Raw genomic sequence first — 20,008 nt, 5'->3', positions numbered from 1 at the left:
ACACACACACACACACACACACACACACACACACACACACTCTCTCTCTCTCTCTCTCTCTCTCTCTCTCTCTCTCTCTCTCTCAGCCTTCCAAAGGAAAGTGGTATAAATGCCAGTCCCACAGAGATGCACTCGTGAGGCCCGCAAACAGCCAACCTGCTCACAAGTGAAAATGGAAACTGGGGCGATTCCAAGTCCTGGGGAGGGGCCGACACAAAGCAGGAGAGGACAGTCACCCTGTCGACCACCTGAGCACGAGGAGGTGTCAGCCCCAGGGCCCACCTCCCCCAGCAGGACAGTGCCCCGACCCCCAGGTGGACGGGGGCCCAGCTCTCACAGCCTCCAGCCCCAGGCTTCCTCACAGGCACCCGGCGGTGCAGCATGAAGGATGCAAATGAAGACGGAGCTGGGAACACACACTGGTTTGGAGGACTCTGGAAAGGGGCAGAGCATTCTGAAGGCTTGTTGTTATTGTTTACTGTCAACTCGGAACCAATTCATAGCAGACCCTCCGGCGGGGTTTCAGAGGCAGACGGTAAATCACACCGGAGGAGACTGCCCATCCTTCTCCTGTGGAGCAGCTGATGGCCTTGAACCACCGAACTTTGGGAATGCAGCACAGCTTCTTGCCACTAGGCCAGCCGAGCTCCGCTCTGGAGGCTTCATGCTAAGGAACTGTGCTGCCAACACAAAGGCACGTGGTTCGAGCGCACCAGCTGCTCTGCGGCAGAGGCATGGACGACCCTCTCCCGTGTGATCTCCTGTCTCTGAAAACCCACCGGAGGGTCAGCTGCGGTTCGGTTCCTACTCGCCAATAAACAACTGGAAGAGGCAGTGCTGTGTGTACTCCATCTCACTGGCTTGGCCAGGGGCCGCCACTGGCTCCGTCGTGGTCACCACAGAGCTGACTCCCAGTGAGCGGGGTCGTGGAACTCAGGGTGCTCCCAGCTGCGGCCACACTGTGGCATTTGGGCACCAGATTCCCCCCGGAAGGGAGCAAGGCAGCCTGGTGCATGGCTGGCGGTGAGCTGCCGGCCAAGCCTTTCCTCTCCTGGACCAGCCTGTGCCGCTTCTTTCTCTATTCCCGGGTGGTCAAGCTCTCCCCCTCGCCTTTGGGTACATAAAATTAAAGTTCATAATTCATCCAGTTTTTCTCGGTCTTGGATAAATTATGTGTACCGCACTGAAACAGATGAGGGACAGAACTGTTTGAAAGCAATATATGATTGGGTATTATGGTGATGACAAGAGTCCAGAATGAAGGTTGCATAGTGGAGTGCACTGGTGGGGGAGGGAAGGATTGTGTACCAATGAAGGAATTTTTCTTTTTATTTTAATTTTTATCGTATTATTTTTACGTGTACCATCAAATCAGATTTGACTGGTACAGGAGGAGATTGCCCCCTCCTTCTCCAGCAGAGCATCTGGTGGATTTGAACCGTGTACCTATGGGATTGTAGTGCAGCGTCTGAAGGAATTTTTCTTTTACTTTTCAAAGACAAGAGTGAACTGGGGGCGGGGGGGGCGGGAAGAGGTGGGCAGGGAGAAAAGTGCAACAATGAATGAATGGAAATACAAAGTCTCTGTAAATGTTCATTAAAATTAATTAAACTTAAAAAAACAACCCAAAACCGAAGTTCAGAGCCGTTTCCAATGAGCTTATCTGTACACAAGGGTCTTAGAGACCTCATCTACATACGCAGGTGTCTGAGAGGCCTGATCTATAGCAGGTGCTGTCAAGTCAGGTGCGACACATAGTGACCCTGTGAACAAGACACCTGAACCCTGTCCTAGACATCCGGTGCCGTCCTATCTCTCACAGAAACACTGAGCCCGGGGCTGCAGTCACTGCGTCAACCCCCTGGTTGAGGGTCTTCCTCTCCTTCACTGTCTTCCCACCTTCCCAAGCCTGACGCCTCATTCCAAGGAACCACCTCTCCTAGCAACACACCCAAAGTGTATGAGACGAAGCTTGATCATCTTCGCCTCCAAGGAGCACACTCTCACTGCACCTTCTCCACGACACGGCTGTCTCTTCTTTTGGCCATCCATGGGATACTCAGAGCTCTGCTCCAACATCACAACTCAAAGAGGCATCAATTCTCCTTCGGTTATTCTTACTCACTGTCCAGCTCTCAAACACACAGCAAGTGACTGAAGAGACCACGGCCTGCATCAGGCGCACCTGAGTCCTCAAAGTGACATCACCATAGGTCATGGCCAAGACCATCTCCCAGGGTCGTTAGCTGGTTTCCTCACGTGGGATGGGAACTTGGCCGCAGGAGCCCAACAGCACTTGCCATGCTCAGCCTGGGCCCAGGCTGCGGTGGTGGCTCCACACAGCTGCTGCCGTTTCTGCTAATGTCACAATAAAGTACGTTCTAGGGGCCTCCGACATGTGTGAGAGAGAGGGCACCCGCGCTAATGCCACCAGAGGTGGGGATGACCATGGTGGCCGCACCTGGACAGTCCGCACAGGTGGTCCAACAAGGGGGCTGAAGTGAGGAAGAGACCTGCTTTCAGTTTGGGGCAATCCTCATAGACAGGTGGGTGCGATCGGGAGCCATTCCTGGGGTCCTCTGGATGGACTTAGGTGCCTGCGCCCCTCACTCCCGCCATCTAAACTGCCCGGCCCCCTCCCATGGGGGAGGGGAGGGAAGTGCTCTGCCTCAGTCTGATGCCTCACTCCTGTGGTTGCCAGGGTCCCAGCAGCCCCTAGATGTGAAGACCAAAACAACTCACAGAGCCCAGCTCCCCAGGCCTGGCTGCCCAGACGTGCTCAGGAGGTGACAGGCGGAGGCCACAGCACTGACCATACATGCACACTGCAGAGCCCGGCTCCTCCCAGGGTGCTCTGATGACAGGTGTGGGCCCCAGCACTGACCAGGCACGCACCCCACAGAGCCTGGCTCCCGCCAAGGTGCTCAGGAGGTAACAGGTGTGTGGGCCCCAGCACTGACCATGACAGCACCCTGCAGAGCCCGGCTCTCCCCAAGGTGCTCAGGAGGTGACAGGTGTGGGCCCCAGCACTGACCATGCACACACACCGCAGAACCTGGCTCCCCCAGGTGCTCAGGTGACAGGTGTGGGCCGCAGCACTGACCAGGCACACACCCCACAGAGCCCCGGCTCCCCCCAGGGCGCTCAGGTGACAGGTGTGGGCCGCAGCACTGACCATGCATGGACCCCGCAGAACCCGGCTCCCCCAGGTGCTCAGGTGACAGGTGTGGGCCGCAGCACCGACCATGCACGCACTCCACAGAGTTTGGCTTCCCCAGGTGCTCGGGAGGTGACAGGTGTGGGTCCCAGCACCAACCATGCACTCACCCCACAGAGGCCGGCTCCCCCCCAAGGTGCTCAGGTGACAGGAGTAGGCCACAGATGCATGCACCCTGCAGAGCCTGGCTCACCCCAAGGTGCTCAGGTGACAGGTGTGGGTCGCAGCACCGACCATGCACACACCCCGCAGAGCCAGGCTCCCCCAGGTGCTCAGGTGACAGGTGTGGGCCCCAGAACCGACCATGCACACATCCCGCAGAGCCAGGCTCCCCCAGGTGCTCAGGTGACAGGTGTGGGCCCCAGAACCGACCATGCACACACCCCGCAGAGCCCAGCTCCCCCCAGGGCGCTCAGGTGACAGGTGTGGGCCGCAGCACTGACCGAGCACAGAGAGACCAAGCTCTCAGGGCCGGAGCAACTCCTCCAGACACCAGGCCCCGCTCCAAGGTGGCCGGCTAGCCAGCCGTGAAGTCCCGGCATGCAGGTTGCCAGGAACTGCCTCACACTTGACCCACTTCCCGAACTCCTCAAGCATGGAGCTGGGCACCTGTGATTACATTTCTGAGCAGGAGGGAGCTCTGAGGCTCCACACTCACTGCAGCCATGCACCCTACAGTGCCCCGAGATGGACACACCCCAGGAGGTGCAGGGCCCTCTTGGCGGCCTGGCAACCCCAGAGCCACCCAGGAGGCACGCAGAGTCCTGTGGATGGAACCCCCTTCGGTTCTGCCAGATGAAGCAGGCCTCGCCCATCAGAGGGTCTCAGCACTGGGTGTGCCCGAGCCCCTGAGGGCTGTCTATGAGAAAGGCTGTCACACTGTGTGGTGAAGATGTGCTATTGTGGGCATCAGAGAGAGGCACTGTCTCGTTCATTGGTGCAGGAGAAGGGTGCGTATCCCAGCTGGGGGTGCAGTGCAGGGCAGCAGTGGGGCGCCCTCCTGCATTCCAGCAGCATTGGTGACAGACACACTTTTCTGGGTGCAGCTCTGTGGGTGGAAGGCGTCCAACCCCGGCGAGGCCCACAGTGAAGTGAGTCGTGGTTTACAGGGTCACCTGGTGGGGAGCTCAGCCTTGTTAGGGAAAGCGTCGATCTGCTGTCCGCTGATGGGGACGTGCGGTTTAAGAGACAGTCGGCGGGTCCCCAAGGAAAGCAAGCCAGGAAAGGACACACGTGTGGGTTTACCGCTTCAAGGTCTTACACAGAGAGCAGGAGAGGACCCCGGGGGAGATATGACAGGACGCTAAGATGATCTAGACACCAAGATCCACTGGGACACGTATCCAGGCTGCAGAGTCCTGCCCTCAGCCCCAGCCCCATTCCAGCACCCCTGGGGGTCGCTGCCAGGCTGTTATGAGGTGCCATGGGGTCGAGAACAACTCATAGCGACCCCATGAGGAACAGAGACGAACGCTGCTCTATCCTGCGCCGTCCGCATCATGTCTGGCACGCTTGAGTCCATTGCTGTGGTCACTGTGTCAATCCTTATTGTCGAGTCCTCTCTCCAAGCATCGTCCTGTCAACCCAGAGGCACGCATTTCGGACCCACTAGCTGTTCTGCAGGGCAAAGACGGGCAATGTGCCCCCATCTGAAATGCACTGCCTCTGAAAACTCGCTAGAGCTTCAGTGATGGGTCAGGTCTGACCAGACGGTACTCAACAACGAACGACACACCCACGATACGAGATGAAGCCACGCCACCCTCAACGAGGCCTCGCCACCCTCACCTCTAAGGAGCACTCTTGTTGCACTTTTTCCAAGACATATTTGTTCGCTCTTTGGGCCCCTAGCACCCCCCACCTCCCAGGAGCCTTCCCCCCAGTCCCACCCCAGCCTCATCCATCTCCCAGGAACCTCACTCCTACTCTATAGTCCTGTTCACCTCTCAGGATCCCTGTCCTTAGCCCCGCTCACCACCACCACCACCCAAAGAACACACCCCACTCAAACAATCACACCCGCCTCAGGAACTGGGCTCCCCAGAACCCTGCCCGTAGCCCCACTCACCCCCACCACTCTAACAACACACCCCACAATCGCGCCCATCTCAGGAACTGGGCTCCCCCAAAGCCTGCCCTCAACCTAGCTCAGAGCGAGGGGACTCCAGCTCCAAAGGTTCTATTGAAGCCCATGTCTGAGTAAAAGGAATCCTGACAAAAGGGTGGGGTGGCATTCCCAGATGCTTGGGGGGGGAGAAGGGAGGAGGGGAAGAAAGGGGAAGGGATGCGAGAAGAGGGGGGAGAGAGGGAGGGAACGAGGGAAGGCAAGAGAAGGAGAGAGGAAGGGAGGGAAGGAGAGAGAGAGGAAAAGAGGGAGGGAGAGAGGAAGAAGGAGAAGGAGGGAGAGGAGAGGGAGGGAGAGAGGGCCTGAGAGAGAAAGAAGCTCCCAGTACACGGGCCTGCCCCCTTAGCTCTAAAGAGGGAGGGGGTCTCCCTTAACACCTCAATCTTACTCTGGCTCTGCACCTGCTGCTGGAAGGTGGTCCTGGACAGGGGTCCCCCTCATCACCTCAATCTTACTCTGGGTCCTGGACAAGGAGTCCAGCTTGGGACACACCCAGCCTGAGGGCCCGCAGGACCTGGTGAGCACATGACGGTGACAATCCCCACAGTCCTAAAATGACCTGTGGTTCAGCTGCTCTGTTCACTGGGGACAGATGGCCTGTTGCGAAGCCTGAGAGAGTAAACCACACCCCCCCCCACCTCTGGTGTGACTCTGAGGTCACTTCGGAGGGGCTCAGGCCCTGGGGTGGCAGCCAGGAGGGGTCCTCACCTGGACTTAAAAACACAGTCCTCAATCCTGAGAGTCTGAAATATTCCAGTTATGAAAGATGATGGTTTGACTTTTTAGAAAGTTTACTTTTTTAGGAGAGGGGGAAAACGATTTCTCCAGTTCTCAAGCGGAGCTGTCACTTTCACAGGTAAATGATCCTGGGGGAAGACACCATCTGCAAGCAGTAGCCCCCACGACCCAGGCCCCCCTCCACAGTCACACAGCTGCAAGGTGGTGAGGGGGACGTGCACATCACCCCAAGACACTGCTGTCTGTCACAGCATAGCCGGAGGAGCCCCAAGTGCTCTGCTCACGACAGGAAGCCAGGAAGTCAGAGTTCCACATTCAAGTTCAGTCGTGACGCTGCTGTGCAAAATGGACTGATTTCTGATTAACACAGCCAAGGAACACCCTCATCGTTTCTGAAGAAAGCAGCCCTCAGACTGCAGCCCTCAGACTGCAATGCAACTTTGACTTCGCTGTGTTTCTGAGGCAAACACCAGGCTCGCATTTAAAACTTGCTGGTATTTCCAAAACACATGGCGTGCGTTGCAATGTTGTTTTTTCCCCTGGCTTCTTTTCAAGTTCACAAAACTACACAGTGCCATGGGATGACAGGCTGGGGTGTGTGTGTGTGGGGGGCTCCACATGTTGGAAATGCTTGCTACCAGCAGCACGGGGACCTGACGCCCAGCGCAGAGCCCAGGGGGGACCTGGTGTGGAGTGGCTGCCGTATCCGGCCACTCTGAGGAGGGCGGCTCTGTAAAGGGCCCCAGGACCAAGAAAACAACCGAGTTCCTCTTGGGATCTCTGGGTTAGATGGGGTCAGAGATGTGGCTTTTTGGTTTGGGGGCAAAGAAGTCTAGTGGTTAAGGAGCTGCGCTGCCAACCCAGAAGTGGTTGGTTCAACTCCACCAGCTGACTCTGCAGGAGAAAATTAAGCAATCTCCTCCTTTGTGATTTACAGCTTCAGAAAACCCACCGGAGGGCTGTGTTGGATCTGACGATGGCTCAGAACAGCAGGCTGCTGGCAGAAGCTCTGCTGGTGAAGCTGCCAGTGTAACTGCTACCACAAAGGTCGGCGAAGGAGAAGACCCTCAACCAGGGGGACTGACACAGTGACGGCCACACGAGCTCCAGTGCGTCAGAGATGATGAGGATGGCACAGGACAGGACAGGGTTCAGGTCTGTGGTTCACACGGTCGCTATAAGTCATACTCAACTCGATGGTACCAAATAAGCAGAACCATTTATGCACGCAAAAGATGGACAACGAACCAGGAAGACCCAAGAGGTGAGGTTTCTGAACTAGTGTTGGGAGAGGGTGAAGCTGGGCTGCTCCTTGCAGGCAAGGATTCACAAGCTTTATCTGACATACTTTGGATATGTTGCAAGGAGGGAGCAGTCCTTGGAGAGGGACGTCATGCTTGGGAGGGTGGAGGGACAGCGCAGGAGAGGAAGACCCTCGATGAAGTGGACTGATTCAGTGACTGGAGTAATCGGGATGGGTGTGTCAGACACAGTGCTACTGGCACAAGATAGGGCAGAGTTTAGGGCTATTGTACATAGGGTCACTATGAGTCACAGGTGACTAGACAGCACCTAACAACAACAACAACAACAAAGAAGAACAGATATGCCCTCTACCTTACCGAGCACAGTCTTTTTCTAAAAAGTGGTCCCTCTGGACAGCATGATCAAAGTGTCTGTGATGAAGTTTCACACTCTGGTGTTTGTGAACAGTCTTAACTACCCCCTGAGCTGCCACAGCAAAAAACAAATGTTAGGGGGGGGCAGCGCCTTACGGGTGAGGACAGTGAAATTGCATCTTCTCACATACTTTGGGGCCTATTGTAAGGAGGGCTGAGTCCTTGGGAGAGGTCCTCATGCTAGGAAGGGTGGAGGGTCAGCATAAGATAGGAAGAACCTCAACGAGACAGACTGACACGTGAGTGGAAGAATGGGCTTGAGTGCACTGCAATCCCAGAGGTATGTGGTTCGAATCCACCAGATGCTCTGCTGGAGAAAGAGGGGCAATCTCCTCCTGTACCAGTCATCTTTGATTTGACGGTACACACACACAAAAGAATAAAATAAAAAAAAAAGAATGGGCTTGAGCATATCTGAGATTGTAAGGATGACTGAGACTAGGTGAGGGTCAGATCTGTTCAGATGGCACGCACCATCCCCAGCAAGCCAGCGTGAGGGGGGAAATACTTAATTGAGAAAAGGTGCAAGAAACTGGAAACTAACATTACATTTGACATTTCCTAGAGGCTCCAGTCCAGACGCGCAGGCCAGTGCCAGCGAGTGGTGGTAAGGGAGATGCCTTCTGTAGCAATGTCCTCGGGCTTTCCTGGGACTGGCACTAAGGAAGGTGGGAGTCAGGGGAGGGGTTTCTGAGGCTCACAGAGGGCTCGAAGCTCAGTGGCTGCGGATGGATGTGCGGCAGGCGGGAAGCCGAGGGCCAGCGGTGACTCGGGACTCCTCCGGCCCACAGTGGAGGCCTGGGGAGCTCAGTCCACCGCCCACCCACACCCGTACGCACGTCAGCCATCAAAGAAGGACAGGTACGACGAAAGCCTCAGGCCACAGTTACCAGGGACCTTGAAACAAGCACACACAGACCCAGGGTTTAAACCAAAAACAACTAAATAAAATCCCAGTGCCACTGTGTCTATTCTGGCTCGCGGTGACCTTCCCGGGCAGAGAAGAAAGCTCCATCTCCAAGGCTTCAAATCTTTATGGAAGCCTACTGCCTCTTCTTTCTCCTGCAGAGTGGCCAGTGGGTTTGAACTGCTGACCTGTCGTGTAGCAGCCAAATGCTTTAACTACAACTCCACTAGGGCTCCTACGGTTTCAATCAAAGGGCTTGAAAAGAGAAAGCTCACAGCTCGCTAGGCCGTAAACTGCACAGAAGGTGACTGTCCACCTTTCGCCCATGGAACTTCTGGAACCAGGGAGGTTGAGACGTTAGCTTTTCAGTGCAGGCAACTCCCTCCCTCCAGCCTGCTGGTGTTGTTATCAGGAGCTGTCAAGTCAAACACGACTCCCAGGCACCCTGTGAGCAAGAGAGCTGACCCTTGTCCTATGCTGTCCCGACCTCACCAACTCTAACACCCTCAAGCCCACTGCCGCAGTCACTGTGCCAATCCACCGGGTTGAGGGTCTTCCTCGCCTGCACTGACCCTCCACCTTTCCAAGCATGAGGTCCCTCTCCAAGCAACAGCCTCTCCTAACAACACAGCCAAAGGATGTGGAATGAAGCTTTGACATGTTTGCCTCCAAAGAGCATTCTGGCTACACCTTCTCTAAGACACACCTACCTGTTCTCTCTGTCATCTATGGGATGTTCAGCACTTTCTCCAACACCACAGCTCAAAGGCATCAATCCTTCTTCTGTCATCTTTAACCACTGTGCAGCTTTCAGATGCACAGCAAGTAACTGGAAAGACTATGGGCTGGATCAGTTACACCTTAATCCCCAAAGTAACATCATTGCTCCTTGGTAATATGGAGAAGTCCCTGGCTCTTGACTTTCCCAGTGCAATCCAGCTCCTGACTGCTGCTACCAAGTATAATGATTGTGGATCCAAGCAAGAAATAATAATAATTATAATAATCATTATTATTTAAAAACAGGAGTAGGGGTGGTGGACAGACTCGAGTCCAAGTCCACTTGGTGGTACCTCAGAAGAAAGGCCTGGCAATCTGCTGCTGTCCATCAGTCAGCCCCTCACCATCCTAATGCAGCAAGGGTCTCCTGGGACACACATGGGGTCACGGTAAGTGGGAATCACCTGCAGTGGCTGCTATGGTAAAAAGGTAAACAAAGGCCACAGGCCACACTACTCATTAGGCACCTTGTACTGAGGGGTGATAACACCAGGACGCCTGGCCACTCTCATGCCAGGAGGAAGGAGATGCCACTTTCTCTCCGGAGGAGAGGTTCCTGGATTCAAAAAATTCAAACAGTGCAATATAGTACTCACCGCGTGAGCACCTGACCCAAGTTGTGGTATTTTCAATCGTGTGGGACGCATGAGTAAGCTGGACAGAGAATAGAGGAGATGATGGAGAACAGATAGATGCCTTTGAATCCTGGAGTTAATGCTAAGCACTGAATACACCATCATGCTGCTGTGTCCCGTCAAACTGGAACCGACCCAGAGCTGACCCTCCAGTGAGTGTTCGGAGGCCTGGGAGGAGACAGTCCACCTTTCCCCCGCAGAGTGGCTGGGGGACTTGAACTGCATCCCTTGGGGCTTGCAGTGCAAATCTTCACTAGAGGAACAAGCAGACCAGAATGCTCTTTAAAATCGAGGAGGACAAGAGCTCATCCGTGTACCATGGACACACTGTCAGGGGGACGGGTCCCTGAAGAAGAGCATGCCGCTTGGTAAAGCAGAGGGTCTGTGGAAACGAAGACCCTCAACAAGACAGAGTGGCAACAACAACGGGCTTGCAGATAGCACAACGAGGTGGGCGGCGCAGGACCGGGCAGGGGCTTCTGTGCTGTCCGCTGGGCTGCTACAAGCTAGAACAGACTCAATGATGCCAAATAACAAGACGACCCTCAGAGCTACTGCCTGCTTGGTTCCAGACCACCCCAACAACACAAACATCACAACAGGGCAAGCCACCATTTACCTCCCAGTGCGTCCATGAGATTTATATTTGTACTTGTACTATATATACTTATTGTTCTGGGGAGGGTGGAACCAGGCTGTTCCTTGGAGGCAAGGATTCTGAGGCTTCATCTGAAATACTTTGGACATGGTGCAAGGAGGGATCAGTCCTTGGAGAGGGACATCATGCTTTGGAGGGTGGAGGGACAGCGCAGGAGGGGAAGACCCTCTATGAAGTGGACTGATTCAGTGACTGGGGTAATCAGGGTGGGTGTATTGGAGGCAGTGAGGTTGCACAGGGACAAAGCAGGAGTAAGACTCTTGATGAGATGGATCGATTCAGTGATTGGGGTAATGGGGGTAGGGGTGTCAGAGACGGTGAGGTTGGCACAGGATAGAACAGGGTTTAGGGCTCTTGAACATAGGGTCGCTTTTAGTCGAAAGCGACTGGATGGCCCATAACAACAACAATAACTGTATCACTCAACAACTGGCAATCAACTTGACGGCACAGATCAGTAACATAGTCAAACAGCCTCTGAGAGCTGGATGATAAATAAGGTTGATAGAAGAATTGATGCCTCTGAGTTGTGGTGTTGGAGAGGAGTACTGAACATTCATTCCATGGACTGCCAGGAGAACAAACCGCTACATCTCAGGAAAAGTGTAGCCAGACTGCTCCTAGACTCTGGACATGTTGCTAAGAGAGGCTATTCTGTGGAGAGAGACATCATGCTTGGAAAGGTGGAATGCCTGTGAAAGAGGAAGACCCTCAACCAGGAAGACTGACACGGTGACTGCAGCAATGTGTTCTCGTGTGTCAGAGACGGTGAGGACAGCAGAGGACAGGACAGGACTCAGATCTGTCGTTCAGAGGGTCGCTGTGAGTCATACTTGACTTGACACACCCAACAACAACTATTGTTGTGTTGTTGTTGTTGTTATGTGCCGTCAGGTCATTTGCAACTCATAGCGACCCTATGTACAACAGCCCTAAACCCTGCTCTGTCCTGTGCCAATCGCACTGCCTCTGACACTCCCATCCCGATCACTCCAGTCACTGAATCAATCCACCTCATAGAGGGTCTTCCTCTCCTGCCCCTACCAAGCATGATGTCCCTCTCCCAGGACCTGTCCCTCCTTACAACATGTCCAAAGTATGTTAGACGGAGCCTCAGAATCCTTGCCTCCAAGGAGTAGCCTGGTTTAACCCTCTCTGGGATGAATCTGTTTGTTTTCTTGGCAGTCCATGGTACATTCAATACTCTTCTCCAGCACCACAGCTCAAAGGCGTCAATTCTCCTTCTATCCTCCTTGGTCATTGTCCAACTCTCTGATGCATAACAAGTGACTGCAACAACTATTAAGAAGTGTAAAAGCAGAATTCTAGAGTGAAGGCTGCATAGTGGAGTGAACTTGGTTGGGGGGAGGGATTGCATAACAATCAGTTTTTCTTTTCAATGAAAAGAGTGATTGGGGGGGGCGGCAGGGAGAAAAGTGCAACAAAGAATGACTGGAAACCCTAAGTCTCTGTAAACTTTCATTAAAATTAATTAAAAAAAAAAGAAAAGTGTAAAAGCGATGGGAGTTCTGGTGGCCTAGTGGCAAGAAGCTGCACTGCAATCCCAGAGGTGCGAGGTTCGAATTCACCAGATGCTCTGCTGGAAGAGGGACAGACAATCTCCTCTTGTACCAGTCAGATCCCATTTGAAGGTACATGCACAAAGAAAAAAAAAGTGAAAGCGAAAGTGTAAAATTAAGAAACGTGCTGAAAAAGTCATGTTGAAAATGATTAAAATGTGGCAGTGACATAAAATGAGCTCAAAGTTGGGGGGAAAAATGGCACCAATACACTTTCTGGGACAAAGGACTGGCCAGGCCAAACAAGTCTTCAATTTGTAAAAGAAAGAAAGGATAAAAAGCATTATCTGTGAAGTACAATAAAGGGATAAAATGAAGTCCCACCTGCACTTCCCAGATTCCACACCTGCAAAGCTGGGCAGTCTCTCGGCTTGGAACACAGCTCTCTGCCTAGAAAACGGGAAGGTGTAGCTCCGACCCTGCTGGTCACACGTGTGACCAAGGCCTGCGGCAGAGCGCTGGGTGAGCCTCAGGACCTGCGACCAAAACCCCCCTGACCTGAAAATCAACACAAGCCGCCCCGCCCCCCCATGATGACATAATGGAAAGCTTCCCTAGTTGCTCTGAAGGAACACAACCAGAATTTTCCTTAGCAACTAGGACAGTAAGACACATCATCAGGGAAGAGTCACATGACAAAGACTTGTGTTTGGAGAGTGGAGGGTGAGTCCACAGGAGGAAAGTCCTCCCAGGCATGGGCTGCGACAGCCTCGGGGTGAGCAGGTGGCTGGTCGGTAAGACCTACAGGTCAGGTGGCAGGTCACTGCGCTCGACACCAGGGTGCCCGCCCCACAGCCAACGGCAGCTATTTCCAATGGCTTCACGGTAATGCATGGACATCGGTGTTTTTCACGTTTCATTCCAAGCAGTCCTTCTTCATTGAAGACATGCTTTCTGCCTCGATCAAGCGTCCTCCCTACATCTGACCACACTTTTCTCCACGCCTATGAAACACATAAAGTCTATAAGACAAAACAACACCCACGTATTAAAAAATCAAATTTCGGGGACCCACATGGTCACTGCGTCAAGTCAGTTCCAACTCTAGCGTGTTTCCGAGGCTGTAAATGTTCATGGAAGAAGACCATCTTTTTCCTACAGAGTGACAGGTGGATTCGAACCAATGGAGACGCACAGCTTTTGGGTTACCAGTGCAGCTCACTATGGACTACACTGCCAGAGCTCCCCACCTTCAGGATGCTGCTACTGTGGCTGTGAACCAACAAGGCAGGGCTGATACCTAGTGGAATCTCCAGTGGGTTTTCAGAGGCACTTAAACTGTATTAAAGGAGACTGCCCAGCTTTCTTCCATGGGGCAGCTCGTGGATTTGAACCGTGTGCCTTTGAGCTGGCAGCACAACTCCTTACCACTAAGCCACTAGAGATCTCTCAATAGAAGGGGTGTGTGAAAAACCAAAGCAGAATCATCCTTAACCTCAAACCACCCCAGTCCCCATCTTTAATTTAATGTCAACCACAGCGACGCTGTATGAACTCATCCCCAAACTTGCAGAGCACTGCAGGAGAGAGCTGGGGAGACAGAAGACAAAGCCCCATTCGCTGACGCCCCAGGTGCCCTGAAGGCCAGGCCAGGTGTGCACACTGAGCCAGCCGCACCTGTCAGAGGGTGGGGGGATCTGGAGTCCAGTGTGGTGTTTGGGTTGCAGCTCCCCCTCTCTGACACAGGAGCATGACAACGGCCTCTGGCCACCCCACCTCCCAGGCCTGAGTCGGGGTGAAGCTGGAAGGGGTCACCGGGGCTCAAGCAGTGGGTCTCCGCTGTGCACTCGGTTCAGCACACGGAGGTGGAAGCAGCAGGCTGGCGAGCCACACGTACAGGGACCTTTACCCAGACCCCGGGGTGGGGGTGGAGAGGACAGCGGTGGTGGAGGGGTGTGTGCGCACCTGGAAGCAGCTCAGGCATCTGGAGGCTATGCGTGCTTCTGGCCAGTCCCAGCCTTTTCCGCCCCCCTGGGGTCTCCCTGTCGGAATCCCCTGGAGGACACCAACTCTCCATGCCCTGCTCTGCAGGCTGCATCCCTGGGTCCATCACTGACAGCCCTCCTAGAATGTAAGGGGCAGGGGCCCTCTGCCTGGTCATCTTACACCCCACTGGGGGCAGAGCACGTGGACCGTCTAAGGGGCTAAGCGTCCACAGCCTTGCCTAAGGTGTCAGGTACTAGAGGAGTGGCAGGGTGGGACGGCCTGGATCCCTGAGTGTGGAGGGGCCCATGACGGTCTGCATTTGCACGCTTGTTCTTGTTAGGTGCTCTTGAGTTGGATGACCCCCACATCCCTGTGAGCGAACATCTGAACCCCGTCCTGTCCTGCGCCATCTTCACAATCTCCCACACTTAAGCCCACTGCTGCAGACTCTGTGTCAATCCATCTCACTGGGGGTCTTCCTCTCCACCGTCTCTCCACCTTTCCAAGCATGATGTCCCTCTTCAAGGGCTAGCCTTTCCTAACGTGCCCAATGGATCGAGGGGAGCCCAGGTGGCAAGAAGCTGCACTACAATCCCAAAGGCTGGTGGTTCGAGGCCACCAGTTGCTCCACGGGAGAAGGATGGGCAATCTCCTCCTGTGCGATTATCTGTCTCTGAAAACCCACCAGAGGGTCAGCTAGGGATCGGTTTCGACTCAACAGTACACAACAACAAGAAACATGTCCAAAGTGTGCGAGACAGAACTTCGCCACCCGTGCCTCCCAAGAGCACTCTGGCTGCACTTTTCCCAAGACGTACCTGCTTTGCTTACAGCAGTCCATGGGATACTCAGTACTCTTCCCCCACACCGCCTGCGTGTTTGTGGAAGGGGGATGATGGCGATGGGGTGGGGAGTGGAGTGTTTTCTGTCACACAAGACAAGCCATCCACACGTGGGGCGCAGGGCACAGAAAACACCTGCTGCTGTGCAGGGCAGCTGGGGCTCCCAGTCAAGAAATGCCCACATCTAACAAGATGAGGGCCAGAGGGGGCTCAGTGGCAGGATTATTCACCTTCCACGCGGGACGCTCAGGTTTCATCCCTGCCCCTGAACCTCACACACGTTGCCACGGACCCCTGTGCCTCACACACACCACCACAGAGGGGCCACCACAAGAGTGGTTACCACCGTCATGAATCGGGGGTCTTCCAGATGCTGTGATTCTGAACAGGGCGCAGCAGCACATCCAGACAGAAACAGACAAGGAAGAAGGGCCTGGCTGTTAACTCCTGAAGATGAGCACGTGCACACGGTGGTCCTGCACACGGGAGATGGCTAGGTCAGGCCTGGCCAACGCTTCCCTGCTCTGTGCGTGGAAGGGCTCACCCTGCTTCGGGGCCCACTGGCCCTCAGCTCACAACAACTGCAGGTCAAGGCTGAGACCAGATGCACCCTGCAGCTTTTCCCATCATTACATCCCAGATGCTGAGAGTAAGAATCTGGAAGGAAAGCCTGCCTCCTTCAGGATAATTAAATTCCACAGGTGCCGCGGGTGGACCTGAAGGGAGGGGAGGGTCTCCTCTCAGCTAAGGGTAGAATCCGTGCCCAGATTCAGTCCCCATCAGTAATCCCCTCTGTGGATTAGACTCGGAGAGAAGGAGGTCAGGACACCAAAGAGCTCAGCAGCCACTTGGACCCTGAGTTCACCACTGTGGGGAGGACGGATTCCGAGTCTATGGGAAGCAGAGGTGCCCACCAGGAGGTCAATTCGGATGGGGCAGGTTCTGGACCCAGCAGGAGCTGAGAACTGGGAGGTGAGCAGGCTCCACAAGTCACAGCTGGAGACAGGATGCGCCTAACCCCACCCACCAATTTCAACGTGAGCCTTAAAAAATTCACTTCCTTCCACCAGATGCTCTGCTGGAGAAGGAGGGACAATCTCCTGTATCAGTCAGATCTGATTTGATGGTACACAAACAATAATAAAAATTTTTTTTAAAATTTACTTCCTGTCTACAAACACAAGCAGAGGAACACGGGACCAGGAGGATCTTTGCCCAAAAGAACCAATTCAATAATGTACCAATCAGAGTAATCTATATCCTTAAATATACTGTTGCTCTTATGTGCACTTGAAGGAGGAGTGACCTGACCCCTCCAGTGGGTTTTCAGGGCAGTAAATCAAATGGGCGAAGACTGACTCCACCTTCTCTTGTAAAGCAACTGGTAGATTCGAACCAAGGGCCTTTGAGATGCAAGCTGAAGTTGGGGGAGGAGGACTAAAAATAGGACCTTTTCGAGACCCTCCCCCAATGGTTTTACTGGCTTCCCTGCAGATGCCCACACGCTGTTTGTGGCCACAGAGCTGCATAAGCGCCTTACTGGCTCTGTAGTTAAATGACAGATGGGCCCACGGGAGGAGGGAGGGGGCACAGCATTAATCCAAGGACAGAGTCCACCCCCCCCCAAACAGCAGCCCATTCTGCGTGGGCATTTTCTCAGGTGGACGCTGGCAGTCCCACGCCAGCAGCACAGCTCCGAGTACTGATCGGGTTTCAGGACCACCTGTTTGAATCATAACGGGATTCTCTTACTGGTGTGATGTTTTTTGTTAGGTGCTGTCGAATCGAGTATCCTATGAGAAGAACTGAACCCTGGCCTATCCTGTGGCGTACTCATCATTTCTGACATACTTGTTTCATCCTGTCTGTTGACATGGGGTCAGGTTTTCTTTTCTTGAAGGACAGGCTATTTTCCTCTATGGAGACTTTGAGGATAACAGGGTGCAAAGGTGAGAGGTTCACAGAGCCCTGTTTTCGGGAAAAGCTGAATGTTTTTGCAGAGACAAGTTAAAGTGCTGTCTCAGGCGGGCATCACGTGAGAAGTGACTCTGTCGTAAGAACTCCCAGGTTTACCCAGAAATTAGCCAAGGGGAACACCGCACCAAGATGCAAACCAAGTATCTCCCTCTCTCGGGGGCCCTAACAGCTCAGCACACCCGACATTTTTCTGAATGTCAATGTCACAGAAGGGAATCAGAACCAGTGGTCCTGGAGCAGGCCCATGCAGCGAGACCCCTGGCTGCAGAACTGAGCTGTGCACCCAGTGTTTTCCGTGATTGCCACCTTTTGGAAACAGAACACCTGGCATTACTTCTGAGGAGTCTCCAGGTGAGTTTGAACCACCAACCTTTTAGTTACTAGCCTGCTGCCTGTTTGCATCACCCAAGAAGAAACCAAGGCCAAAAAATAAACCTCCAAACCCATGAGCATTGTTCTTGAGGTACTGAGGTGACTTCAACTTGAGAGTGATCCTAGAGGTGCTCTGGTGGCCTAGTGGTAAAGAGCTGCACTGAGAGCTCGAAGGCACAGAGCTCGAATCCACCAGCTGCTCCTTGGGAGAAAGATGGGCAATTTGTCTCTGAAAACCCACTGGAGGGCCCGCTATGGGTCAGTTCTGACTTGACATTATATAACAACAGAGGGCGGAGGAGTGTCCCCTGGGGTATTTGACAGAATGCCACATCTTCCTCAGAGTGGCTAGGGGTTTTGAACTGCTGACACTGGGGTTGGCGGTCAAGCATCTTCACTACTAGGCCACCAGGAACTCCTGTATGGGGGAGAACCTCCAAAAGCAGGATACTGACCTTGCAGCCAGATTTACCGAGGAGCCTCTGCTTTAATGGAACCTTCCAGCTCTGTGTGCCAGAAGCTCTGTGACCATTACCAGAGGGGCCAGGAGAACAGCTCCCTCTCCAAGTCTATGGGGCAGAGAGCTGGCCAGGGTTGGGGACAGCTGATGCTGCTCTGAGAGCCACGCTGCTGGGTTCGTCTGTTCGCTTCACAACCCTGAGCGGAGCTCTGACCTAGACCTTCACCAAGCTATGGGCCAGCTGCATGGGAGGGCAGGCTTGACCCTCATGCAGCCCACAGCCCTGCAACCTGGATGTCCAGGAAGGGAGCTGCAGGAGTGATGATGAATGGTCAGTAGGATGGAAGAGCACCCACAGATTGTATCCCCAGCCAGTGTGGCAAAGTCTGAGGAGGGTGGGGAGGACAGGACAGGGCAAGGAAAGGCCTCAGAAACCACAAGGGGGTGGGGGCTCAGTACTAAGGCATCTAAGGGGGGGAAGGGGTTTCTAAGCACCACAGCAGGGAAGAGACCCCTGGAGCCCCACCTGGGCTGTGGGTAGGGGGCCAAAGATCCAGGAAATTAGTGGGTGCAGGCTTTCAGCAGAGGGGAGGGCAGAAATGGGGGGAGCACTGTCCCCCCACCCTGGGTCTGGTCAGACAGGACAAGGCCCTCCCAGCCCAGAGGCCACCAGGAGGGGAATCTGCCCACTTCCTCTGGCCCGTTCTCCTAACCCCAGCGCCACCATGGCGAAGGGGCTTGGCAGAAAACTTATCAAGGACTTTACTTTGCACTGTTACTTTAGATGACTTGCTTTACATTTCGAAGAAACAAAACAAACAAACAAAAAAACCCACAAGCTCAAGAACTAAATCTCAAGGAAAGACGCGTTCTTACCTTTGGAAAGGGGGAACTGCATTCTCCAAGAACTGGACAGGCCCAGAGCAACATCTACCCCAAGCATTATTCCGGAGTCCAAAGAAAGATCCCTTTGTGAGGAACTTTCTGAGAAATGCAAGTACAGTCAGCAACTCCACGCGACGCTAGCGGAATGTGAGCTCGGAAAGCCCGCTGCTGCCTTAGACACAGCCTCGGCGGGCCAAGCACACGTGGCAACCAGGGGCCAGGGACAGGCGCCTCTGCTTCCTGCGTGCGCCACCGCGCACCGCGCAGAGCAAACCGTACGCCGCCCTCCCGCACACAACAAGCCAGAGGGGTGCGGATCTAGTGGTCCAAGTCCCCAGGGCGCTGCCCTTGGAGGGGACAAGGCGCACAGCCCAGAAAGCCACCTGCAAGCCCGAGGTGAGCAGCCTTGGCTGCGCAGTGGGCTCGGGGGCCCCCCCCCCACAGTCATCAAGGCCCGCTGTTTGCGGCACCGATTCAAAGGCGCGGAGATCCCCACGCCAGCCGCCCCCAACACCAGCCGGCCCGTGGCAAAGGGGAAGCCCGCCGGGGCCGCCCCTGGTAAAGCACGAGGCCTGCGCCCGCAAAGCAGATGCTGGACCCCGAGTGGGGATGGCGGGGACTCGGGGTGCGAAGCTCAGCTAGCGGTGCCGGGACTCGGATGGGAACAGTGGGGGGTCCCTAGGACGAAAGCGAGAAGCTACGATCCGGGTGCGGATGGCGGGGGGGGCGGGATGCAGAGCCAGGCTCGCGTTGTGGGAGGCGGGGATTTGGAGTGAGGAGTCGGATTTGGGGTACCGATAGCGGGGCCTCGGATGGCGGAACCTCGGGATGAGGGCGGCGGAGGTGGGAGGCGGCGCGCGCGGGGCGCGGGCGGCGGTGGGCCCAGGGAGCTGGGGACCAAGATGAGAGCGGCGGGACCCCGGGACGCGGGCGGGGTGCTGGTGGCGGGGATCCGAGGCCCCAGGATGCGAGTGGTGGGCGCGGTGCCGGCGGCGGGATCCGGGGTGCGGGGCCCCAGGACGCGGGCGGCGGAGGGCGGGAGGAGGGCGGCCGGCCTTGGGTCGGGGCGGGGGTGCCCGCGTTCCCCGGGACCGAGCCGGGCGCGGGCGGAGCGGCGCGCACCCACCTGGGCCTTCTGCAGGGCGCTGAAGCGGAGCTCGTGCACGAAGGGGTTCCGCCCCGGGGGCGCCAGGCGGCGAGCATCGCCGGCCCCCACGGCGGGGGACG

At 55.0% G+C, this 20,008-nt stretch overlaps 1 protein-coding gene across 1 annotated transcript in view; it reads right to left on the bottom strand.

The window, feature by feature from the left end:
* Nucleotides 1-20,008, bottom strand: part of LPCAT1 (lysophosphatidylcholine acyltransferase 1) — a 95,702-nt gene that overhangs the window by 75,001 nt on the left and 693 nt on the right. Inside the window, exon 2 of the mRNA XM_006893180.1 lies at nt 19,908-20,006. Coding sequence (XP_006893242.1) covers nt 19,908-20,006 — 99 coding nt within the window. The remainder of the gene's footprint in view (nt 1-19,907; nt 20,007-20,008) is intronic.

The sequence above is a fragment of the Elephantulus edwardii genome, unplaced genomic scaffold (genome assembly GCF_000299155.1).
Source record: "Elephantulus edwardii isolate Elephantulus edwardi_28Jun2011 unplaced genomic scaffold, EleEdw1.0 scaffold00125, whole genome shotgun sequence".
In the NCBI taxonomy this organism is placed as follows: domain Eukaryota; kingdom Metazoa; phylum Chordata; class Mammalia; order Macroscelidea; family Macroscelididae; genus Elephantulus; species Elephantulus edwardii.
This window is presented reverse-complemented; position numbering and strand designations above follow the sequence as displayed.